General features: G+C 55.0%; 1 protein-coding gene across 1 annotated transcript; it reads left to right on the top strand.

The window, feature by feature from the left end:
* The first annotated feature begins 1,830 nt into the window (after positions 1–1,830).
* On the top strand, positions 1,831–13,732 carry TRIM65 (tripartite motif containing 65). Its single transcript, XM_039476388.2, has 6 exons — positions 1,831–2,357; positions 5,717–5,812; positions 6,068–6,301; positions 6,384–6,558; positions 6,683–6,748; positions 8,116–13,732. The coding sequence occupies exons 1-6, from the start codon at positions 1,965–1,967 to the stop codon at positions 8,688–8,690; spliced, it is 1,539 nt and encodes a 512-aa protein (XP_039332322.1). The 5' UTR covers positions 1,831–1,964; the 3' UTR covers positions 8,691–13,732.
* The last annotated feature ends 2,149 nt before the right edge of the window (positions 13,733–15,881 follow it).

The raw sequence follows: 15,881 nt of genomic DNA, 5'->3' as shown, positions 1-15,881 counted from the left end.
ACGCCTGTAATCCCAACATTGGGAGGCTGAGGAGGGAGGATTGCTTGAGCCCAGGAATTTAAGACCAGCCTAGGCAACATAATGAGACCCTGCCTCTTTTTAAAATAAAAAATAAATTTGAAAAGATGATGATTTCTGCTGTAGCTGGCCTGGGTCGGTGTTCCAGAGCCAGAGGCCCCTGATGGAGCTGTATTGCTTCATGAGTGGGAAAGGGGCTGCCCCCCACCCCACGAGGTGGCCCTGGGATCTGAAGTGAAAGAAGGCAGTGGGCCAAAAACAGGTGTGGCCTGGGGATGGAGACATCCCAATCCAGCAGGTGCCTAAAACCCAGCTCCCTGAAAAAGTGCAGCAGAGCATCTGGGCTGAGGAGGGAGCATTTATTGAGCACTGGCTGTGTGCCCCGGGGATCCCACAGGCCCCTGGAAAGAGAATGCTTGCCCCAGCACTGACCCTCTGGGCAGGCTCCTTCCCCCACCCTGGGCTTGGGAGGAGAAGCCACATCAAGTAGGGAACAACATGTCTCAGAGACCTGCTCAGGGTCAGAAAGCCCCATGGAGCCTCTCACTGGATGGTTAGGTGTTTTGTTTCACCCTTCCCCAAAACGGAAGGCTGGCTAACTCGTAGCTGGAGGGTAGATCAGTGCACTTTTTCCAGAAAAACCACCTATCACTGCACAGAGGACGAAGTGCTTGCTCCAAGCAGCGGTGAGAGCATGTGCCGCCTCAACATCAGCCCAGCTTGGTTTAGAAAGGCCTTACCTCTCCTGGATTCCCCTTGGCCTGATAACACTGCCCAGGGAGGTCGGGGCCAGATCTCCAGACCCGCTTTCCAAAGCTGCTCAGCTGCAGGGGAAATGCTGGAGTGCCTCTAAATATTGAGGCTGCAGATCTGCTCGAACCCCAGGCTAGGAACTCTCCCCAGCAGAGGGCAGCAGGGAGAGGGGATGCTGGTTCCAGCTGAAAGCTGCTTTGTGTATTCATTCAAGGGCCGTTTGAAAAACACCAGTTAACTGGTCCCTGTCTCTTGGTGACCAGACATTTCCGTCTCGCTGTTTACTTTAAAAGAACCAAAATTACGTGTAGCCCAGAGAAGGGAGACACCCCAGTCTGGCAAGTGCCTGAAGCCCAGCTCCAGGAAAAAGTGCAGCAGCCCTCTTGGAGTCTGCAGGAAGCCCGCCCGCCCACATGCACTGACTTTCATCGCTGACCCCAGAGGGTTGGGGGGTGGGGTGGGGTCTATGCTGTTAGGCGATTGACAGATGAGTCCAGAAGAGGTTCCGCACTGCCTGTGGTCAGAAGCCCTGAGGCCCAGCGGGGTGCGATCTCGGCTCACCGCCACCTCTGCCTGCCGAGCTCAAGCGATTCTCCTGCCTCAGCCTCCCGAGTAGCTGGGATTACGGGCGCCCGCCACGACGCCCGGCTAATTTTGTATTTTTATTAGAGATGGGGCTTCTCCATGTTGGTCAGGCTGGTCTCGAACTCCCCACTTCAAGTGATCTGCCCACCTCGGGTTTCCCAAAGTGCTGAGATTACAGGCATGAACCACCACGCCCGTCCCCCTGCGGGGTTTTCGAGCCTCTGGTCTCCAGGAGCTGCGCTGAGGGCCCAGGGGAGTGGGATGGACCCACCAGGCCTGGACCCGAGGGAGCCGGACCCAGCTCCCAGCCAGGGTGGCGCGGTGCCTGGAGGGAGGGAGGGGCGCAACGCGAGAACGCGAAGCCTTCGAGCGGCCCAGGCTGAGGCGGGCAGGGGTGGCCTGGGCCCCGGCGACGCCTCTGGTCGGAGGTGTTGGAGGAGGGCCTGCCGCGCCGGACCGCGTCCCTGGGCGGGATTCCCGCCGCGCCCCGCCCCACCCCGCGTTGGCCACGCCCGGGCGCCCTTAGCGCGCAACGTCCGCGGTCCCTTTAAGACGCCCGGGGCGCACGCCGCTGCCGCCGCCGCTGCCGCCGCCGCCGCCGCCGGTCCATGGCAGCGCAGTTACTGGAGGAGAAGCTGACCTGCGCCATCTGCCTGGGGCTCTACCGGGACCCGGTGACGCTGCCCTGCGGTCACAACTTCTGCGGGGCCTGCATCCGGGACTGGTGGGGCCGCTGCGGGAAGGCGTGCCCCGAGTGTCGGGAGCCCTTCCCCGACGGCGCCGAGCTGCGCCGCAATGTGGCCCTCAGCGGCGTGCTGGAGGTGGTGCGCGCCGGGCCTGCCCGGGACCCCGGCCCTGAGCCCGGCCCCGGCGCGCGCTGCCCCCGCCACGGGCGGCCGCTGGAGCTCTTCTGCCGCACCGAGGGCCGCTGCGTGTGCACCGTGTGCGAGTGTCGTCTCCACGAGCGGGTGCTGCTGGACGCCGAGCGCCTGGAACGGGAGGTGACTCCACCGACGGGGGCGGGAGGGGGCCGGGCCCGCTGCAGCCTGGCCATGGCCAGGTGACTTCCGCGGGCGGCGCCCTGCTCTCTCTAGGCGCCCAGTGGGGGCGGGGAGCCTCAACTGGAGGTGGCTTCGCCCAACCTGGGAGTTGATTATAAAAATCGAGGGTCTGGGCCGGGCGCGGTGGCTCACGCCTGTAATCCCAGCACTTTGGGAGGCCGAGGCGGGTGGATCATGAGGTCAAGAGATCGAGACCATCCTGGTCAACATGGTGAAACCGCGTCTCTACTAAAAATACAAAAAATTAGCTGGGCATGGTGGCGCGGGCCTGTAATCCCAGCTATTCAGGAGACTGAGGCAGGAGAATTGCCTGAACCCAGGAGGCGGAGGTTTCAGTGAGCCGAGATCGCGCCATTGCACTCCAGCCTGGGTAACAAAAAAAAAAAAAAAAAAAAAAAAAAATCGGAGGTCTGTGCATCCGACTGGGATGTGCAGCCCAGCCAGGGCCACAGGGTAGGGTGGGGCTCAGGAGCTGCTTGGTGCCTTCTGGATGAACGCAGAAGCCTGGGCATGAGGCAGCAGCTCCCTGCCCCGTGCCCAGGCGCTAGAAAACCGTCGTGTGTCCCCGGCGATCTTCGAGCCTCCTTTCATTCGCTGTGTAGGAGGGCTTGGGGGCTGTTGGTAAATGGATCAGAGGAGCTCCTTGTCCTTAAGAGGCTTAGAATACACTTAAGAAGTCAGTGTTGGGCCGGGCGTAGTGGTCCGCGCCTGTAATCCAAGCACTTTGGAGGCCAAGACGGTTGGATCACCTGAGGTTGGGAGTTCATGACCAGCCTGACCAACATGGTGAAACCCCTTCTTTAAAAAAAAAAAAAAAAAAAAAGTCAGTGTTCCGGTCAGGTGTGAATGTATTGTTACAAAAATGCAGTGAGGAAAGCACGTGGCATGTGATAGCAATGTCAGGGTGACCCTGCTAAGCGGGCAGGGGAGGCCGCCTTCAGGCTGAGGGCTGAGGAAGCACCAGCCAGAAGGAAGATCTGAGGAAGAGCATTCTAGGCAGAGGAGGCAGCCTTGTCCCCGTCCCGGGAAGGGAAAGAACTAGGCACGTGGAGTCCCTGGGGGCAGATTTGTGCCACTGAGATCTGCGGGCCAGGCCCTGGGGGTCAGCGGGGTCAGATCAGGCAGGGTCCTGGGGGAGTGTGGCTCTTATTCTAGGGGGATGGGGACCATCACGCAGAATCATTTGGGGACAGAGGAGGGCTTGGAGGCAGGGCGGCACATGGTCAGATTTGGGCTTCATGGAGACTGATCACCTGGCTGGGGGCTGAAGTGGGCATAAGGACCTGAATCGAGGAGTAGCCTGGGGCAGGAGTGCAGGGAAGCAAGGAACCGGCTGGTGGGGCAGGGAGAGGAGACCAGGATGGAGGAGGAGGTGAGAAACGCTGAGGGGGAGCAGTACCTTGTGGAGGCAAAAACAGGCCAGAGGGGACACGGGGGACAGCAGAGAGGGTGGTAAGGGAGACACCTGGGTTTCTGTGTTGAGCAGGCATGTGGCTGGGGTGCTATGTGCTCGGAGGCCTCGTTTGGCTTTAGATGTACAGAGGTCAGAGTCGCCAGTGGGACAAACCAGGGGATGGGTCTGCAGCAGCTGTCCGAAGCTCAGGAGTGGGGAGCTGGAGGTCTAGAGCTGGGAGTCATTAGCACAGGAGAGAGAGAAGGTTCCGGGAAGGAGGAGGAGAAGGCCCTGCCTGCAGTCAAACGAAGCTGGAGCTCCCGGGGAGATGGGGAAGGCTGGGGGAACGGCACAAGGGTGCCAGGAAGAGAAGGGTACGGTGCCCATGCTGATGGGAGGCTCGGTACAAGGACAGAAATGACCTTCAGCATTGGTACCGTGGAGGTGGCCCATGCCACAAGACAAGACCATTTCAACAGCGAAGACAGGACACAGAGTCATTTGGGGACAGAGGAGGGCTGGGACTAAGGCATGGGCGCAGGATGGTGCAGGGACACTGGGTGGGACAGGAAGGGAAGGGATGGCCTGATGGGCAGGGAAGGATGGAGGTGTGCACGGCTGGGCGTTGGCGAGGTGGGAGGCCTGGGACTGAGGCCGCTGCAGCTGGAGAGGGCAGGAAGGCGGTGGTCAGAGAAGAAGAATGGATGCCTAGAATGGAGATTGTGGAGCTGGTGACAAGGGCCAGGGTGCGTTCGCAGGAGCAGCTGAGATGAGGTGAAGGAAGAGGGCTCCAGAGTGTTGGGGGACGTTGCTTGTAGCTGCTGAGGCTGCCAAGAAGGATGAGCTGAGATGTACTGCTGACGGGTGGGTGCAGAAGACTGAGCTAGGCGTGGAAATCCGCAACGGAGGCCAGTACACGATGGCCATTGCAGAGGAAGGGAGTGACAGGGGCAGCCAGTGGCACCAGGGGAACCAGGATTTTGCAAGAGAGAGGGAAAGGCCTGTGGGGGTGCTGTCCTTAGGGGAGGGCCGGGTGCCCTGGGAGAGCCTACCCTCCCACTTCCTGTGTTCCTATGTTAAATGCTCGAGGCAGGGGACCTGGAGGAGTGCTGGGCTTGGGAAGATCTGAGGACTTTGACCAAATTATCACCTTCTCTGAGCCCATTTCCTCTCTGATGTGTTAGGCGGGAACGGAAGCAAGGTGGTGAAGCTCTTGACCAGGCACTGGGAACAGGGCCCCTGGTATCTGCCTGGTTCATCCTGCTCCCATGAGAGCATGGTGTTTTGATTCCCAAAGGAATCGGGGAGCACAGCCACTTAGGGGTCCCTTTCTTCCCCCGCATGCCCAAAGCTAGGATCAGGGGCTGGCTGGGTCCCCTGAATAATCTACTTTGTGCATGCAAATAACTGGCCACTTGTCAGACAGCTTTGGTGCTTTGGGTGGTCCCTGAAGTCAGCTCCTCAAGCACCAGGATCTCCTGGGCCACTGACCCCTCTGCAGTGAGACAGAGACCAATGGCTTTAGTGTTTGGGGTCATCCCTGCAAGGCCCTCTGAGTCAGCATTATCGCTTTCATATATTGATGGGTGGAGGGTTAGGCAAGTGCTTTGCCCCAGCTTGCTCAACATGCAAGAAGTAGAAATGGGAATGAAGTTGGGTCTTGAGCCCAAGGCTTCCGCTCTGCTCAGATTCCACCTGCTGCCGGCAAGGAGAGACTGTCCAGACCCCTTGGCTCGCAGGTCCAACTTTCCCCGGGTTAGAGGGAGCCCGGTGCTCTGGAGGCTGGCCTGGGGTGGCATGCGGAGGGGCTGCATGGCATCTGCAGGTATGGTTGCTTGTCTGAGGAAGGATGTCACAGCCAATCCTGGCCCTCTCTCGTTGCTTGTCCCACGGGTGGGCACCACAGGCCCAGCTGAGAGCCAGCCTGGAGGTTACCCAGCAACAGGCCACTCAAGCCAAATGCCAGCTACTGCAACTACAGAAGCAAAGCAGCCAGATCCAGGTACGAGGCCTGTGCCTGCCCGCCCACCACGGCCTCACAGTGCATCCTGGGGGTGGCCACCGACGGGTCCCTGGAACACCGGGCAGCAGGGAGTGATGCTGAGCAGGGAGCTGGGCACAGGGGGCCTGGGGAGGTTCCCAGGACCTTGGCTGCCCACATCCCTGCCCCTCAGCTCAGCGAGCAGCCCTGGCCCTAGCCTGCCTTGGCGTGGCGCAGGACCCTAGCCACCCTGAAGCCCCTCCTGTTCCCATGCAGAGCTCCGCCTGCACCTTGGCCTCCTCAGTCTCCGGCAAGTTCAGCAGCCTGCTGCAGGCCCTGGAGATGCAGCACATAGCAGCGCTGAGGAGCATTGAGGCAGCCAAGACGCAGGCACTGGCACAGGCTCAAGATGAGGAGCAGCGACTGCGGGGCCACTTGGAGGTTCTGGCTCGCCATGGCTGCAGGATCCAGGAGCTCTTGGAGCAGGGGGATGCGCAGACCTTCCTGCAGGTGCCAGATGTCAGGGCACAGGTGGGGGGACTTGCTTCCCAGCCCCTCGAGCCCGGACTTACTTGCTCTCCCTGGGGCTCAGGAATCACAGCTCCTCCAGCCCCCAGGGCCTCTTGGGCCACTGACCCCTCTGCAGTGGGACGAAGACCAACAGCTGGGTGACCTGAAGGAGTTGCTACGCCGGCTGTGTGGCCTCCTCCTGGAAAACAGGGAGCACCCCGGGCCACCAGCCAAGCCTGTGAACTTAGGCCCTGTGGGTAAGGCTAACCCCAGACCCGTCCACTGGGCCCAGCTGCCCTTCCCACTGGGGGATGGAGGGGGGTCATGGCCCACACACTGTGACCTCTCCAACCACTCCCCTAACACTGCTTTGCCCCCTAGAGGCTCCAGGTCCCCTGGCACGGATCCCAAGCACAATTTGTCCACTGAGGAGGAAACTCCAGCAGAGTAAGGAGCCTTTTCGTGTGTGTGCACCTGGGTGTGTGCAAGGAAGTGCATGTGTGCGCCTGTGTGTGGTGTGCAAGGAAGTGCACGTGTGTCCTTGTGTGGTGTGCAAGGAAGTGCACGTGTGCCCGTGTGTGTGTGCAAGGAAGTGCACGTGTGTGCCTGTGTGGTGTGCAAGAAAGTGCACGTGTGTGGTAAAGAAGTGCACGTGTGCCCGTGTGTGGTGTGCAAGGAAGTACACGTGTGCATGTGTGGTGTGCAAGGAAGTGCATGTGTGCCCATGTGTGTGGTGTGCAAGGAAGTGCATGTGTGCCCATGTGTGGTGTGCAAGGAAGGGCACGTGTGTGCCTGTGTGGTAAGGGCACATGTGCCCGTGTGGTATGTAAGGAAGTGCACATGTACACCTGTGTGGTGTGCAAGGAAGTGCACATGTGCCTGTGTGTGCAAGGAAGTGCACGTGTGCCCGTGTGGTGTGTAAGGAAGTGCACATGTGCGCCTGTGTGTGTGTGCAAGGAAGTGCACGTGTGCCCATGTGTGGTGTGTAAGGAAGTGCATGTGTATGCCTGTGCGGTGTGCAAGGAAGTGCACGTGTGCCTGTGTGGTGTGCAAGGAAGTGCACATATGCCCATTTGTGTGGTGTACAAGGAAGTACACGTGTGCGCCTGTGTGTGGTGTGCAAGGAAGTGCCCGTGTGGTGTGCAAGGAAGTGCACGTGTGCCCGTGTGTGGTGTGCAAGGAAGTGCACATGTGCCCGTGTGTGTGTGCAAGGAAGTGCATGTGCGCCTGTGTGTGTGCAAGGAAGTGCACATGTGCCCGTGTGGTGTGTAAGGAAGTGCATGTGTGCACCTGTGTGGTGTGCAAGGAAGTGCACGCGTGCACCTGTGTGTGGTGTGCAAGGAAGTGCATGTGTGCCCCTGTGTGTGTGGTGTGCAAGGAAGTGCATGTGTGCACCTGTGTGTGCTGTGAGCACTGTGTGCGCACCTGTTTGTATGCATGTGTGATTCAGGGGCACGTGCTGTGACTGTTCTGTCCTGGATTTGTGGGCCTGGCCCCACCCCCTGCACACCTGGTGCACGTCCACCCTGAAGCAGGTGCAGCTAGCATATGTTGAAGGACAGAGTCTGGGACACAGATCTTTAATTCTTCCACTTAATACCGAGTTAATGGCTCTCGGAGCCCCAGTTTTCTCAGCTGTGAATGGGGCTGATAAAGGATTGCGCCTGTGAAGTGGTGGCGAGGATTCAGTGCTGTGGTGACGGCCAGTGCTCGGCGTGCCCAGCGGATGTTTAGCAGTGGGTAAATGGAAATGTGGCTCTGCTGTCTTCCCTGTGGACAGGACCCCTAGCCCACCTCTGTCCTTTCCCCAACAGATTATCGCAATCTAACCTTTGATCCTGTCAGTGCCAACCGTCACTTCTATCTGTCGCACCAGGACCAGCAGGTGAAACACTGTTATCAGTCCCAGGGCCCAGCTGGGCCAGGCAGCTTCGAGCTCTGGCAGGTGCAGTGTGTCCAGAGCTTCCAGGCTGGGCGCCACTACTGGGAGGTGCATGTGTCAGACCACTCAGTGACGCTGGGCGTCTCCTACCCGCAACTGCCACGGTGCAGGCTGGGGCCCCACACAGACAACATCGGCCGGGGCCCCTGCTCCTGGGGGCTCTGCGTCCAGGAGGATGGCCTCCAGGCCTGGCACAATGGGGAGGCCCAGCGCCTCCCAGGGGTGTCGGGGCGGCTCCTGGGCATGGATTTGGACATGGCCTCAGGCTGCCTCACCTTCTACAGCCTGGAGCCCTGGACCCAGCCCCTGCACACTTTCCATGCCCTCTTCACCCAGCCCCTCATCCCCGTCTTCTGGCTCCTCGAGGGTAGGACCCTGACCCTGTGCCATCAGCCGGGGGCTGTGTTCCCTCCAGGGCCCCAGGAAGAGGTCTCTGTGCTCAGCTGAAGAAGGCATGGGATGGAGCCCTGGCACAGCTGCCACCCTGCCTGTGTGCCCAAGAGCTGCCCAGCTCCAGCTTGGGGACCCAAGGACCAGCTGTTGGCCTGTCTGTGACTCAGAGAGAGATTGGGGGGTGTGGGGGTGGGCATAAACCCAGAGTTCACACTTCCAGCCTCTTAGAAAGGGACACGGTCTAGGAAGGGGATAAATGGGAAGCCCTCGCCTCAAACAGAACCCAGTTCTAGGCATCGCCTGGACCTAGGAGGCTAGAGCAGTGCCCAGGGGACTTCTGGGTTTACAGGACAGCATATGTGACAAAATTCAGATCCACCTGAATTTGCCTCTGGAGATGATAACGGGCCAAAGGAGCAGTCAGTGTGGGACAGTGAGCCAGGGGAAGATGGAGTCCTCCCTCCTTCCCGCCTGAGGCTCTAATTTTTTGTAACATTTGGGTAGACATCCATCCTGTCCTGGAGTCTTTTTATTTTGTGCATCCTTAAAATAGTATGGTATGAACAACTGTTTTCTGCATTTAAACATTTTAATTTTTTTAGGAGACAGTCCTGCTCTGTCACCCAGGCTGGAGTGCAGTGGTGCAGTCATGGCTCACTGCAGCCTTGAGCTCCTGAGCTCAAGGGATCCTCACACCTCAGCCTCTGCAGTAGCTGAGATTACAGTGTTTTCTGCAATTTTTTGACTTAACATAAGCGTTTTTCACATGATTGAACATTTTCACTCAAGGCTCACTGCAGCCTTGAGCTCCTGAGCTCAAGGGATCCTCACACCTCAGCCTCTGCAGTAGCTGAGATTACAGTGTTTTCTGCAATTTTTTGACTTAACATAAGCGTTTTTCACATGATTGAACATTTTCACTCAAGGCTCACTGCAGCCTTGAGCTCCTGAGCTCAAGGGATCCTCACACCTCAGCCTCTGCAGTAGCTGAGATTACAGTGTTTTCTGCAATTTTTTGACTTAACATAAGCGTTTTTCACATGATTGAACATTTTCACTGATGGATTGCTGTAGTCGTTCTAATGGCTATCAAATTTATTTACCCACTATTGGACATTTAAATTGCTTTCTTTTTAGCTATACAAATATCAGTATTGCCGGGCACGGTGGCTCACGCCTGTAATCCCAGTACTTTAGGAGGCTGAGGCAGGTGGATCACAAAGTCAGGAGTTCAAGACTAGCCTACCCAACATGGTGAAACCCCGTCTCTACTAAAAATGCAAAAATTAGTAGGCGTGGTGGTGGGGACCTGTAGTCCCAGCTACTCGGGAGGCTGAGACAGGAGAATTGCTTGAACCCGAGAGGTAGAGTAGCTGAGATTACAGTTCTCAGCTGTAATTTAGTGAGCCAAGATCGCACCACTGTATTCCAGTTTGGGTGACAGAGCAAGACTGTCTCAAAAAAAAAAAAAAAAAACCTAACAATGTGTTTTTTTCTTTTTGTTTTTTTTTTTTTTTTTTTTTTTTGAGACAGAGTCTCCCTCTGTCATGCAGGCTGGTGTGAAGTGGTGCCATCATGGGCTCATAGGATTCTCCAGCCTCCTGAGTAGCTGGGATTACAGGTGTGCACCACCATGCCCAGCTTTCGGTGCGTATTTCTGAGCAGGATGCCTGGCCACATTGATGGTCATGTGTGTAGGCTAAGTTAACTTAAGTGAGTCACTCAGGGAACAATGAGCACTTGAAGATTGTTTTATATAAAAGGCCGCAGTGAGGCCACCTTGAATCAGGCTGACCAAGGTCCCTCAGCCCTGTCACTGAGCAGCACATGACACTGGCCTGACCTCAGTCTAGCATCCCACCCCTGGGCATGGGGCTTCAGGGCAGCCACATGTGCAGGTGCCAGCTCAGGCTAGCTCCTCTAGGTGTGGTCTGGCCTTTGCCATTCCAGAGCATGCTACCACAAAGACCCCGGCCATGTTTTTGCTTGTATTTCCAGAAGTGGGGTTGCCAGGTCGTATAGCAGGTATAATTTTTTTTACTTGACATGTTCCACTTCTTGTTCTGGGAGGTGGTTCCAAGGGTATCTGCTTTTGGCTGGGCATGGTGGTTCACTGGGCACGTAAGTGCTGGGCATGTAATCCCAGCACTTTGGGAGGCTGAGGCGGGTGGATCACCTGAGACCAGGAGTTTAAGACCAGCCTGACCAACATGGCGAAATTCCATCTCTACTAAAAATAGCCGGGCATGGTGACATGCATCTGCAGTCCCAGCTACTCGGGAGGCTGAGGCAGCAGACTCGCTTGATCCCGGGAGGCAGAGGTTGCAGTGAGCCCAGATTGCATCACTGCACTACTACCTGGGCGACAGAGCGAGACTCCATCTCACAACAAAATGGGGTGTCTGCTTTTGTAACTTTTTTTTTTTTTTTTTTTTTTTTTTTTTCTGAGACGGAGTTTCGCTCTTGTTGCCCAGGCTGGAGTGCAATGGCACGATCTCGGCTCACCGCAACCTCCGCCTCCTGGGTTCAGGCAATTCTCCTGCCTCAGCCTCTTGAGTAGCTGGGATTACAGGCACGTGCCACCATGCCCAGCTAATTTTTTGTGTTTTTTTAGTAGAGACGGGGTTTCACCATGTTGACCAGGATGGTCTCGATCTCTCAACCTCGTGATCCACCCGCCTCTGCCTCCCAAAGTGCTGGGATTACAGGCTTGAGCCACCGCGCCCGGCCTTTTTTTTTTTTTTTTTTTTTTTTTTTTTTTTTTTTTTTTTGAGACGGAGTTTCACTCTTGTTACCCAGGCTGGAGTGCAATGGCGCGATCTCGGCTCACCGCAACCTCCGCCTCCTGGGTTCAAGCAATTCTCCTGCCTCAGCCTCCTGAGTAGCTGGGATTACAGGCACGTGCCACCATGCCCAGCTAATTTTTTGTATCTTTAGTAGAGAGGGTTTCACCATGTTGACCAGGATGGTCTCGATCTCTTGACCTCGTGATCCACCCGCCTCAGCCTCCCAAAGTGCTGGGATTACAGGCTTGAGCCACCGCGCCCGGCCGCTTTTGTAACTTTTAAAACTGCATCTATGTTATATGTACTCATGGATAAATATTTCACAATAAAAGTTTTTAAAAGAAAAATACATGCAATGTACATACTCCTTAGTATATAAAATGTTTTTTATATTTGTGGGAAAAAAAAAAAAAAAAAAGCTTTCGAGGTAGGAGGCCGCTCTCGTCAGGTATGGAGCTAGGTGCGGATGCAACGTGGCCCTTGATAGCACCTTACGTATAGTTGTGTCCCAAAGGAAGGATGAGGATGGCTGCTGAAGTCCTAAAAAGCAGGCCTAACTCAAGCTGTTGGCACACAGGCCTTACACAGAAAGCTGGAAGTTGAAATGGTGGAGTCCAACTTGCCTGGACCAGCTTCATGGGTTCTGCTGGTAACGTTTTTATCCATGGATGGCTTGCCTGAGTATGGAGAGTCGGTTTGACTACACCATGTGGAGCAAGTTTTAAAGAAGCAAAGGACTCCGAATTCATGCTTGAAGAAATGCAGGCAGACCTGCTAACCTAAAAACTAGAGTTTTTAATGACCACAGCAAGCAAGCATGCAGTTTGGCCATTGAAAGGGTCTTTCCTCACCCAGGCTGTAGTGCGGTGGCCCTTTGAGGCTCACCACAGGCTCAAACTCTTGGGCTCAAATGATCCTTGGCCTCCCAGTGGACTTTGTAGACAGCCTGATATGGAGTCTCAAGAAGGTTAAAAATGTCTCCAATTTCAATAAATGGCTGCAATCAAAAAAAAAAAAAAAAATTCCCACATGACAACCCCACCCCGGCCACTGCCACCATTGCATTCTCCGTCTTATGTCCCTGCTCCTAGCCTGTGGCTGTTTGTTCAAAAGCAGGCCAGGTTCTTGGATTGGTGCAGCCCAGTTAAGGACCTTCCAGCAAGATCCTCAGCTGGGAGCTCCCAGACATGGGGAGGGGTTCTGACATGCGCAGCCCAACGGTCAGGAGGCAGGCAGGACCTGCTGACCAGTTAGGGGCCACGGTGAAGCTGAAATGGCCAGCCAGGCAGGATGCAGGATTGGCCTGGCCAGGCAGCCATCATTGCTGTCCCCACCTCATACTTCCTTCTAATCCAAGGCTGCAGCAGAAGCCCCAACAGTGTGAGCCATCACTTTCTCTCTTTTTTAAAAAAGAGATGGGGCCAGGCCAGGCACAGTGGCTCACGCCTATAATCCCAGCACTCTGGCAGGCTGAGGAGGGTGGATCACCTGAAGTCAGGAGTTCGAGACCAGCCTGGCTGATGTGGTAAAACCTCATCTTTACTAAAAATACAAAAACTAGCGCAGTGTGGTGGTGGGCACTTGTAATCCCAGCTACTCAGGAGGCTGAGACAAGAAAATCTCTTGAACCCAAGAGGCGGAGGTTGAAGTGAGCTGAGATTGCACCACTGCCCTCGAGCCTGGGCAACTAAGAGCAAAACTCAAAAAAAAAAAAAAAAGAGAGAGAGAGATGGGGGCCTCACTCTGTCACCCAGGCTGGAGTGCAGGGTTGGGATCTCTGCTCACTGCAGCCTCCGCCTCCTGGGCTCGAGTGATCCTCCCTCCTCCTGCCTTGACCTCCTGAGTAGCTGGAACTACAGTTGCACACCACCTTGCCAGCTACATTTTTAATTTTTTTATAGAGAACAGGGTTCTCACTATGTTGCCCGGGGTGGTCCTGAACTCCTGGCTTTGAGCAATCCATGCCTAGCCAGTCTGATTCTGACAGAACTCTCCATCTCCTCTCCAGGAAAATGCACAGTGGGATCGAGGGAAAAGGCAGCACGGACTTGGGATGTGACATCTGGAAAGGGGACATGTTTGATTAGCCTGTGGGTGTTCCAGCATGTCTGGCCTACTCACCAGACCCCCTTATAGATTCTGCGCTTCAGTTATGCACAGTCAGGTGGAAGGTCACCTGGAGACAGAACAAGGGCAGGAGAGATTATGAAAGAGAGATCTCACGGGCCAGCAGGATTGGAGGTAGGTGGATTGGAGGCAAGAGGTGCATTAATCTGTTTTCATGCTAATAAAGACATAACACGAGACTGGGTCATGTATAAAGGAAAGAGTTGTTTTTGCTTGTTTTTGTTTGTTTTGAGATGGAATCTCGCTCTGTCACCCAGGCTGGAGTGCAGTGGTGTGATGTCAGCTCACTGCAACCTCTGCCTTCTGGGCTCAAGCGATTCTCCTGCCTCAGCCTCCCGAGTAGCCGGGACTATAGGTGTGTGCAACCACACCCAACTAATTTGTTTGTATTTTTAGTAGAGACAGTGTTTCACCGTATTAGCCAGAATGATCTCTATCTCCTGACCTCAGCCTTCCGAAGTGCCGGGATTACAGGCATAGGCCGCTGTGCCCGGCCAGGAAAGAGGTTTAATGGACTTATAATTTCACACAGCTGAGGAGGTCTCACAGTCATGGTAGAAAGTGAAGGAGGAGCAAAGTCATGTCTCACATGGTGGCAGGCAAGGAAAGCATGTGCAGGGGAACTGCCCTTTACAAACCATCAGATCAGCCAAGTGTGGTGGCTCATACCTGTAATCCCAGCACTTCGGGAGGCCAGAGCAGGGTGGATCACCTGAGGTCAGGAGTTTGAGACCAGCCTGGCCAACATGGTGAAGCCCCCTCTCTACTAAAAATACAAAAATTAGCTGGGTGGGGTGAAGCACCCCTGTAGTCCCAGCTGCTCCAGAGGCTGAGGCTCAAGATTGGCTTAAACCTGGGAGGCGGGGATTGCAGTGAGTTGAGATGAAGCCATTGCACTCTAGCCTGGGTGAAAGAGTGATACTCTGTCTCAAAAAAAAAAAAAAAAAAAAAAAAAGGCAGGCATAGTGGCTCATGCCTATAATTTTAGCATTTTGGGAGGCCCAGGTGGGCAGATCACAAGGTCAGGAGTTTGAGACCAGCCTGACCAACGTGATGAAACCCTGTCTCTGCAAAAAAATACAGAAATTAGCCAGGCGTGGTGGCCGGCACCTGTAATCTAAGCTACTTGGGGGGCCGAGGCAATCATGGCTTGAACCTGGGAGATGGAGGTTGGTGGTGAGCTGAGATGGCGCCATTGCATTGCAGCCCGCACAACGAGAGCGAAACTCTGTCTCAAAAAAAAAAAAGTGCTGTAGGGACATGGTTTGGATCCCCTTTCAATATCTTTCAGAGACACAAGTATAGCTAGAAATAGCTTTTTAATTACTCTCATCACTGGATGGCTTTTTGTTTTTTTGTTTGTTTGTTTGTTTGTTTTTCTCAGAGACAGGGTCTCAGTATGTTGGCCAGGCTGATGTCAAACTCCTGAGTTCAAGTCCTCCTCCCTCCGTTCCGGAAGTCCTGGGATCACAGGCATGAGCCGCCACGCCCAGCCAATTGTTTTTGTTTGCTAGTTTTCCTTTTTTTCTCAAGCAGTACTATAGCCAGAGTCAGATGTGAGATTTATAATTACTCAAGCTGCAACCCCTTGAGCTTAAATTCTGCTTCCTCCGCAGGACTAGTTATGTGACCTCTGGCAAGATATGGAACCTGTCGGAATTCCAGTCACCATCCTTTAGGACAGGGTCCTTGGACGGACAGAATGAGGGCCGGTGTGAACATGCTGAGCTCAGTGTGCCAGTTACCCTTGCCCTTGGCTCTGAGACAATTCATTTTGAAAGGAACTAATACATTGGGCAAACAACTTTTTTTTTTTTTTTTTTTTTTTTTTTGAGACGGAGTTTCACTCTTGTTACCCAGGCTGGAGTGCAATGGCGCGATCTTGGCCCACCGCAACCTCCGCCTCCTGGGTTCAGGCAATTCTCCTGCCTCAGCCTCCTGAGTAGCTGAGATTACAGGCACGTGCCACCATGCCCAGCTAATTTTTTGTATCTTTAGTAGAGACGGGGTTTCACCATGTTGACCAGGATGGTCTTGATCTCTTGACCTCGTGATCCACCCGCCTCGGCCTCGCAAAGTGCTGGGATTACAGGCTTGAGCCACCGCGCCCGGCCTATTGGGCAAACAACTTTAAAACTTTGGAAATGGAGGCCAGGGGGTGCAGTGGCTCATGCACTGCATTCCGTTTTTTTTTTTGGAAACGGAAATGAAATAGCAAAATGTCAGGCTGGGTGCCATGGCTCACACTTGTAATCCCAACACTTTGGGAGGCTGAGGCAGGCGGATCACCTGAGGTCAGAGGTTTGAGACCAGACTGGCCAACACGGTGAAA

Source organism: Saimiri boliviensis, chromosome 17 (genome assembly GCF_048565385.1).
Source record: "Saimiri boliviensis isolate mSaiBol1 chromosome 17, mSaiBol1.pri, whole genome shotgun sequence".
Classification (NCBI taxonomy): Eukaryota; Metazoa; Chordata; class Mammalia; order Primates; family Cebidae; genus Saimiri; species Saimiri boliviensis.
This window is presented reverse-complemented; position numbering and strand designations above follow the sequence as displayed.

What these genes read in the sequence shown, in the direction of transcription:
- TRIM65 (XM_039476388.2), top strand. Translation starts at nt 1,965, where the DNA reads ATGGCAGCGCAGTTACTGGAGGAGAAGCTGACCTGCGCCATCTGCCTG. An exon ending in CCGAGCGCCTGGAACGGGAG is followed by an intron (nt 2,358 to 5,716) that starts GTGACTCCACCG and finishes TGGGCACCACAG; the next exon opens with GCCCAGCTGAGAGCCAGCCT. An exon ending in AGCAAAGCAGCCAGATCCAG is followed by an intron (nt 5,813 to 6,067) that starts GTACGAGGCCTG and finishes GTTCCCATGCAG; the next exon opens with AGCTCCGCCTGCACCTTGGC.